This window comes from Pseudochaenichthys georgianus, chromosome 9, assembly GCF_902827115.2.
Source record: "Pseudochaenichthys georgianus chromosome 9, fPseGeo1.2, whole genome shotgun sequence".
NCBI classification, from domain to species: domain Eukaryota; kingdom Metazoa; phylum Chordata; class Actinopteri; order Perciformes; family Channichthyidae; genus Pseudochaenichthys; species Pseudochaenichthys georgianus.
Genome location: NC_047511.1, coordinates 33,785,350 through 33,794,212, shown reverse-complemented (window position 1 = coordinate 33,794,212; position 8,863 = coordinate 33,785,350). Strand labels below are relative to the sequence as shown.

Genomic DNA, 8,863 nt, shown 5'->3' with positions numbered 1-8,863 from the left:
GTCCTTCCAAAACTTGTTTTACTTTACAGATTTCCCAATGTGTTAATGCCTCAGTTTCATTGACTGAAAAGCAAACAATCAGCAACAAGCAGCTCCAGGTCAAACATCTTTTATTCGCCAGTGAAACATACATGGCACTCCTCATGGGCACACGCGTTTGCCAAGGTCAGGTTAAGGCACTGTCGGCAGCGTAGGGAGGGGGGTACTGGGTGGTGGAGGTAGGGGGGTCCTGCTCAGTTGGCTCCAGCTGTGGCAGGAGGTGCAGGAGGTGCAGGAGGTGCTGGGGTAGGGTCGGGGTCGGGGCCAGGGGCCGGGGCGGGGGCGGGGGCGGGGGCCGGGGCGGGGGCCGGGGCCGGGGCCGGGTCTGTGGCAACGAAGCAGCCCTTCTTGTGCCACTGCATGTCCCTCACACGTCGGACAGACTGGATCTGAGGGTCCGGGGCATTCCAGTCGTTCCAGTGTTTGAAGTCTCCTCTCTCGAAGATGAACTGGCGCCCCCTGTATCCGGGGTAGAGGTAGCCCACCCATCTGCAGGGAGGGAAAACAGAGAGCAGGTCTCATAAGACAATAAAGCAAGGCTACCTCAAAGCCAGATTTAATAATGTATTTTTTACCAGGCATTGTTTGAATACTAGAGTCAGTCTAGGCATTGTGTCATTTGCCTGTTTTTAGGGTTTTTGTGAGTATACTAAGGGGTGTAAGGTAACAAAGACAATTCAAAGTCCTTTACGTGGTGAAAAAGTATAAGTTTACCTGTCCCTTACAAGTAAACGCATTAAACAGTTATTTGCTTTGGGTAGGTAAAATAGAAAACTAGACAATGAAAGTGGGGATTTAGTGAAGGTCTTACGTTCCGTTAAGTGCCTTCACACTTGCCACACGGTCCTGAAAACCGTGTCCCCACAAACTGGGCACATCATCGTCAACAATCTCCATCTTTCTACCGGTGAATCCTGGGTTCTCGAACAGGTGCAGCTTGTGTTCAGCACCGTCCTGTAGAGGAGAAACAGACACAGGCATCTTACAAATGTCTCCAGTGTGTTAAAACAATGATGTTTGGCGTGCAGCTCACATGACTCTTATTATTGACTCTTTCAATAACCCTGAACAATTTGTATATACATTTTACTATCACTCTCAACCTCATGCATACTTGTACAATGTACATAGAATCCTATTTTTATATTGTATTAGAAGTAGGTTGGTCTACTACAATGTATTCAAACTGTATATTTTATATATATTTATTAGATTTTTAAATCATGTGCAATGCCTTGTTTACATGCTGTTCCAATGGGTTTCCAATTTGGTACCAATAAAGTCCATCTAATCTAATTCAATATGCATTTCCTGAAATGTTGCCTGACAGGAAATAATTGCTCATTATCGGTGCAAGATTAAGTCAATGGGTAGAAAAATAATAACCAACCTTTTTGATGATATGTGATAACTGATGAAAAGTAATTATTCATGAAGAAATGTCAGGAAATGCTGTTTTCAGCCTCTGGTTTATATCATGTTAAACTGAATATTAACAATTGACATTTAAAGACCTTAGATGGGGATGGACATTTGTCCCTATATTCTGACATTTGAAATGCCAAACGATGAATCCAATAGAAAACAATAGGCAGATTAATGGATAATCTAAGTGTTTGTGTAAAAAGAGTCAGTTTTGTATTATACTGTTCACCCACCACTTTGAGTGGCCTTAGAGAGAAGAGGGAGTAGCTGTTCTGACTGTTGGTCCAGGTGTCCCAGCGCGGATACTCGCCCTTCTCCAGAATGAACTGCTCCCCTGTGAAGCCATGCCGATCGTAACCCGCCCAGCTGAGAGGGGAGAAATGGGAAAAGAGGAGCTTTATTTTGCCTGACACATAACATTACATTTTGCTGTCGCTTTCATTCAAAGCGACTTCAAATGAACCATGAAGATACAAATTCAAAACAGCAAGAATCATCAGCTTCAAAACAGCCAAACCAATGTCAGTGCTGATACAATTACAAGTGATATGGGAAACTGTATTCTTACTACTAAGGCAGGGCAATATATGGATATTAAATCGGTATTGTAATGAGACACAACTTCTTAGATTTTGGATATTGTAATATGGTTGACTATTTTGTACTTTTAAAGGCTGTGTAGGCATTTTGTACTTTACTTTACAGTAAAGGAATGTCATTTTCTTTCTAATTTGTAGATTTGTCTTTAACCTTAAGTCCTTATATCCACAGTACTGATGATTATTTATTAAAACATCCCATTGTCTAAATATGTTGTATCAAAGCACAAATAAGCCACCCAACAACATTGTTATCGATATCAAGGTTATATCAAATGATTGTGATATTTGATTTACTCCACATCGCCCAACCATACTTACAGTGTATACATATGTTTGGACCAGTACTTACGGTCCGGACTCGACTATCACAGATCCGACTTTCTGCAGTCCCTTCTCCATCACATCTTTACACTCTACAGAAAACTCCGCCTTGCAGCCCTGGAAGTTTTCAAACTCAAACAGAAACACCTGGAAGACAAAAAGCTGCAGATTCACTCCCTGTTTAACAACAAGTCAGTGTCCATGAGGTGTGGTTTGGATATAGGCCTGCATAAAGGGGCTAATATTGATCCTAAAGAAGTGATTTTACTTGACCAAACAGTGGGGGGGTAAGTATTCAAATCCTTGAATTATAATACACTAAAATACTCTGTTAGTCTGTTAGTTAAATCCTGCATTTAACGTGTTACTTAAGTGAAATATGTAAAGGTTACATTTCACCACTGCCAAAGAGATAATCCAAAATACCCACTTACAGCAACATGTATTCTTATGTGTGTTCACCAGGTCACATTGATTTATTTATTTTTTTAACTAAGGAGATTTTGATCCTATAGTAAGACATTTTGGTTCCTTCCCTGACCAAACCAGGTTTCCAGCCTTGCACAGATTCTGTTTCTCAGCACCTTATACGAGGCTCCAGCTCCTCCCTGGCTCTTCCCTGCCGCCTGCTGCTCTGAGGCACTCTGCTGCTCCGACATCCTCCTGATCCACTGCTCATCCACTTTGTGCCAGCAGCAAACACACAGGCAATGCACCATCCATCATGCATGCATGTTCAGGGACGGAAACACAGACAGGAGGAAAAAAGCTCAATGTCAAGATTACAATGTATGATTCAAGTAGTGGATTGTATTATTGTAAGGATAATCATTAACTGAATAGGACACAAAAGATGATATCATCCCTTAAAGTATGTCCATGATACTAAAATCATCCAAACCTTGGTCTCCACTTGTTGCAGCACCATCTAACTCCATTGCATTGGATGTATTACTTCGCCTGTGTCCACAGTGAGCTTTTTACCTGGGTATGTCTGCTAGGAAGTGGTACTGTCCCTCTTTGTTCGGTGTCACTTGCTGTATGGTGGGGTTGAGCCATTAAAGGGAAGAGACAGGGGGGTATTTATGGTTTATTTCTGGCCACAACAGCAGAAAAGGGGGAGCTGTTGATACAGCAAGTCTGTCGCTCACATTGTGTCCGTAACGCTGCCTCTCAATAGGCAGCTGTGTTGGCACGCGCTGCCCTGCCTGTCCGCCCGCTGCCAGCGAGCACTGTGTGCGGGCACGGGGAAAGAGAGCCAAGAGGATTCAGCAAACAGCCCCGCTCAGCACAAACACACACACACACACACACACACACACACACACACACACACACACACACACACACACACACACACACACACACACACACACACACACACACACACACACACACACACACACACACACACACACACCATGTATACATCACTTCAGGGGACATTACATTGACTTACATGCATTTCCTGGAGACTTATCCTAACCTTAACCATAACCAACACATGCCTAACCCTTACCCTTAACCTTACCCTTACCCTAAACCTAACCAAGTCTTCACCCTAATGATTCCCCTTATGGGGACCTCCAATTTGTCCCCATAAGGGAAGCCAGTCTCCACACGTGACTGTGTAAACAGATTTAGGTCCCCACTAGTATAGTAATGCTAGACCACACACACACACACACACACACACACACACACACACACACACACACACACACACACACACACACACACACACACACACACACACACACACACACACACACACACCACTTCAGGGGACATTGCATTGACTTACATGCATTTCCTAGAGACTTATCCTAACCTTAACCATAACCAACACATGCCTAACCCTAACCTAACCAAGTCTTCACCCTAAAATGAATGATTCCCCTCCAATTTGTCCCCATAAGGGAGGCGAGTCCCCACACGTGACTATGTAAACAGATGTAGGTCCCCACAAGTATAGTAATGCTAGCACGCACGCACGCGCGCGCGCACACACACACACATTCCTCTTAACCCAAATGTAGGTTAGTGGTATCACAGGATTCACTGTGTAGTAAATCTGTGAATTGTGAAATCATTTATAATAAGGGTATCGGTAGAAAATATAAAACCCTTATAATAATTCTGACAGTCAAGTTGTTTTTGTCGAGCCTTTTGTCTCGTTTCTGGCAAATAATTACACCGCATGAAAAATATTTGTTTTAAATTCCCCGATTAATTTATTCTGACCTCTTTTGACCTCAAAGTAAGACTTTCCGTAAGTTGTTTGAACAAAAAATAGTTTCACATGTTACCATCCCTGAGGAATACCTACAGTGGCCTAAACATGTTGGCTTTTTAATAACTAAACCTTAACAATACAATCTATTTAATATATCTTCCTTGTGGTTTCCTTTCCTAAAATGTTTCTGGAGGAGGTTGAGTGTCTGAATCAACTTCCTGTTTTTTCCAAAAGCACCTGATACATGCTAATCTACACTTGAGTATACCGAGTAACCAATCTTTCCTAAAACGATAGAACTTTTAGTTTTTTTTTTAAATATCCACAAGGTAAAACTCTGCCAGAAAAACTCTAGACCAATGTTTAACTCAAGTACATTTTATTAAGAATGTATTCACTTTAGGACACTGGCCAGTACAACACAGTGCAATATACATCTTTACTTTCAAATAAAAAAAAAAAGGACAAAAAATAAACCCTCACATTTTTATGACAAAGTAAAAGGTCACGTACATAGAAACCAGGGACAATCCCCCCCAGAGGACTTCGACACATTCACTTGCATGAGAAAATCTCCAACAACACAGGAGACCAGACGAGAGGCAGAGGTCAGTGCCGTAGTGCGTCGAGTGACAAAGTGCTTTATAGAAGCGCAGCAGCAGGAGGAGGATTACAGTAAAGGCGGAAAGCAGGTGCAAATGTTCATATGCTTTTAGGAGTTTCATAGAGTGATTTAAACAAAGTAGAGAACAAATAATCCCTCCACTGGAGCACCCAACACTTTCAGTTTGACAGCAAAGATTGTGCATGCACATTAAAGGGGACACAATTCCACATTTTGTTTGAAAAACAACAAGCATTGTCAAATCAGAATTTAGGAGTGTGTGAGGGCTAAAATCTGAAAGTATGGCTTTTAGTAAACGCTACAATCATTGTGGGAAGACAGGCTGATTAGTGTTTCTCTTTTATAAAAGTATTTGTGCTGATAAGGAGTGTGCATGATTGACAGATGCAAAGTCCCCCGTCTCTCCTACACAAAAAACAAAAATATATTTAAACAAAAACATATGTACAAGATGCAGCAACTCTGACACTGTTAGGGTTGTGTGGAGTGTAACAAAGTCTATTGTAGTGATGCAACACAAAACTAGTTCTCTGTTAAATCAATCATAATACAAATAACATCTCCTGATTACAGATGTTAACAAGATTTACACTAGCAATAAAGTCAGCAGTGATTTGTTCTTTATGTTCAAGAAGGAGATCATTAGCGTCTGAAATGACGTCCTATGGCAATGCTTGTGTGACGCCCCTCAACATACTGATAACACACATTATGTTACGACCTGTACACACAAGTCAGGTCAGGAAACTAACACAGACATCTTGACGAGGATTTTCTGGATTGTCCTCCAGTGTGTGATGAAGCTCGTAGAGGAAAAAGTGTTGCGTGGTCCCACAAGTCAAACATTTCTTAACTTTTTGCTTAATACATCTGCAACGGTTCGTATAGACAGCACGATTTTGATGATCAATTCATCGTTAAAGCAACTTTTACGCAAAAATGTCAGAAAATTATATTTTAACCTCTCAAATGTGGACAATACTTGCTTTGCTTTATTATAACTGAATATCTTTGGGTTTTTGACAAAAAAAACAAGACATTTACATCACCATGGACAGAGTGCACAGCCATCTTTCGACCAAACAATGAACCAATCAATCTAGATAATAATCAACAGATGAATCGATCATGAAAATAATCATCAGTTGCAGCACTATTGCCAATAATCTCTCCCTCCCCTCCTGTCTCCTCCTGGTCCCCCAGCTTCCACCGGTTCAAGCATGAAATGGATGAAGTAGAGCAGCACGATGTTTTTGTTTCTTCTCCTCCTTGCTTGTTTTATTCTTTTTCCAAAAGAAAGAGACTCTCCGTAAAAAAAAAAGGCACCATGCACATTATAAACCCAGATGGGAAGAGAATAAAAAAAAAACAAAAAAAAGGTCAGCAGCTGTAGATTCCGCTCTCCTACTCTCCAAAGTTAAGGCTTCTGTTTCGTATAGATTCATCTGATAAGGCCACCTAAAGGGGGTCGAGTGAGGATAACAGGTGTTAATATTTAGGTCTTTTTTGTTAAATACACATTGAAAGATGGGGAGACATTTCAAAAGCTAACTCACCTCATTAATATCTTAGCTTTCATTTTCATACTGACTCAAACGCTTCTTGGACTTCAGCTCTTTCAACCACTGCGGTGAGTCCTCCTCGCTGCACAGAGAGGAGACAAACGTCAAACAGAGAACTGGAATACAAGGCTTAGTGGTTCATGTTAAACTTCAAACCTGAGGGTAAAAAGCTCAATTAGCAGTGCGATTATTGAGTTTATTGTTTCAATCCTGTGTGAAGTTTAAAGTAAAAACACATTTTTTTCCAGAATATAAAAAGAGAGCACAGAGAATGCATCGAGTGGTAAAATGAAATGTTTTGTTATCAATACAATTTTGCACAGTAAATACAAAAACAAAATCCAACCAAACCCTTTTTACAGTACTACGGCTTCCACAGATGACTTTTTTTTATGGATTTTTTGTCAAAGCACTTAAGATATTCATTGCTATCTGGGTTGTTAAGAGCATTCCATGGAATATAACAAAAAGTGTATCTCGAGCCGGTTTCTCAAACTTACCTACCCCACCTTTAAGAATTTACAAAATGAGAAACGTTCTGCCAGCATTGCTCTCTTATTTGCAGCATTTCTTCTATAATAATAACAAATGAATGCAACCAAACCTTTCCCTTTATGAGTTTGTGCACAGAGCCTCAGGAAGAGAGCTTTAGTTAACGAAGACATTTGATTACCACTGATGTGTGAACCATTATCTCGGGCTAAAGCAAAGAAACCCTCGCTCTGTCCAATTTGATTCCTATCTCCCCCGTTCTGGTCTTCTCTGCAAAGAAAACAAGTTTTATATGAATAATTGAGCTTACCCATTCTCTTTCCCACCAGCTGGGGGCAGTACTCGCGCTGCCCGGGGGAGAAAGGGGGACTTGGGAGAGCGAGAGAGTTGTGAAGGAGAGGGAGTGGATCCGTCCATCTGACCGTCAGATTCGCCCCTCCTCCTCAGATTGGCCTGACAAGAGGAATGGGACAGATTTAGGTACATTAATTCATAATAAGATGTTATGACATAGTGAGTAGGTGAATAAACAAAGAATTTGACCCTGGTATTTTGTTGCTATAAATGTACACATAAATAACATACAGTTAAAAACGATGACCATAAACATTTGACTACTAAGTATAGATTTAAATATCCTCAGAGTAGGAGAACAGAAACGGAGCTAAAAACAAAAACAGAGAACAGGAGACCACAACACTGAGGCTGCTATCCACTGCGCCATTTTGGATATCTGAGAAATGATTCGAAGGTATTGACAGAACAGTTTAATATAGATATTAGCTTATCTTGTAAATGTTGAGGCTCACCTTTAAAGCTGAAGGGTCCATCCCGGTGAACAGGGGGATCCTCTGCGGCTGAGAGGAGACGGCAGGGCCGGCCTCGGCTCCTCTGGCCCGCTCCTCAGAGTCAGCGTCCTTGCTCTCAACCTTCGCCTCTGTCATGGGGAAAATATATATTTTTATATCACACAGAATACTAAAACGGCACATTTGCAACTGCATCTTTTTTAATTGGCTGCACTCACATGACAAACATGAGCTGCTTTTTCACTTCTTTCTTTGTGTTTTTAGCTATATTGCTGCTACGTTTAAAACACAAATGCATTTTGCAGTACATTTTTATTGCACATTAAACTTGTTTCCTGGCAACAATTTGAAATGCTCTTTTGTTTGTTTGTCAGGTAAAGGTTTAGTTGAGAATAGGAATCCTGAATATAAAGCGTGGTCCCTTGATCTTCTTGTGTTAGTGCTCACCTGTGGAGTCTCTGTAGAGCCAGTCGTCCGTGGCTCCTCCATCGGCCGGGGACAGCGCTACTGTCTGATGGGCGGCTCTGGAGGGGCGGGCCCTAGGGGCGCGCTTCTTCACCAGGTGAGCTCTGGAGCGCAGGGCGCTGGTGTCTAACAGAACGGTCGGGACCTGGATGTCCAAACAGAGAGAAATACATAGGAGATTAGGTTGAACTTCTAAAAATTGGAAAAGAAAATGCAAAAATGTGTGCCGTACAGTATGCATTATCACAGCCCAAAGCTCAACAAAGAGAAAAAGCCAAACATGTCTC

General features: G+C 41.5%; 2 protein-coding genes across 4 annotated transcripts in view; both read right to left on the bottom strand.

Annotated features, from left to right (window-relative positions):
- Window positions 1-233: 233 nt before the first annotated feature.
- Window positions 234-3,431, bottom strand: LOC117452953 (beta-crystallin B3-like). 2 transcript variants are annotated; one of them, XM_034091780.1, is made up of 6 exons: window positions 3,372-3,431; window positions 2,972-3,069; window positions 2,416-2,534; window positions 1,698-1,830; window positions 851-993; window positions 234-528 (listed from the first exon to the last, which is right to left on the bottom strand). In XM_034091780.1, exons 2-6 carry the CDS (start codon window positions 3,044-3,046, stop codon window positions 234-236), a joined length of 765 nt encoding a protein of 254 aa, XP_033947671.1. In that variant the 5' UTR covers window positions 3,047-3,069; window positions 3,372-3,431. The 2 variants fall into 2 exon arrangements, with proteins under 2 accessions (XP_033947671.1, XP_033947670.1); XM_034091779.1 differs by having other exon boundaries at window positions 3,289-3,400.
- A 1,554-nt stretch (window positions 3,432-4,985) lies between these two features.
- Window positions 4,986-8,863, bottom strand: part of LOC117452067 (uncharacterized protein KIAA1671) — a 29,278-nt gene continuing 25,400 nt past the window's right edge. For both annotated transcript variants that reach the window (XM_034090515.1, XM_034090514.1), the window contains 5 exons: window positions 8,559-8,721; window positions 8,112-8,239; window positions 7,613-7,755; window positions 6,805-6,892; window positions 4,986-6,706 (listed from right to left, as the gene is read on the bottom strand). In XM_034090515.1, coding sequence (XP_033946406.1) covers window positions 6,817-6,892; window positions 7,613-7,755; window positions 8,112-8,239; window positions 8,559-8,721 — 510 coding nt within the window. In that variant the 3' untranslated portion in view covers window positions 4,986-6,706; window positions 6,805-6,816. The remainder of the gene's footprint in view (window positions 6,707-6,804; window positions 6,893-7,612; window positions 7,756-8,111; window positions 8,240-8,558; window positions 8,722-8,863) is intronic.

Bases quoted from the DNA above. Each gene is read 5' to 3' on its own strand.
- LOC117452953 (XM_034091779.1), bottom strand. From the start codon at position 3,325: ATGGAGTTAGATGGTGCTGCAACAAGTGGAGACCAAG. The intron at 3,070-3,288 runs GTTTGGATGATT...GCTGGCACAAAG, and splicing joins TGCAACAAGTGGAGACCAAG to TGGATGAGCAGTGGATCAGG. The intron at 1,831-2,415 runs GTAAGTACTGGT...CTCCCCTCTCAG, and splicing joins GTGATAGTCGAGTCCGGACC to CTGGGCGGGTTACGATCGGC.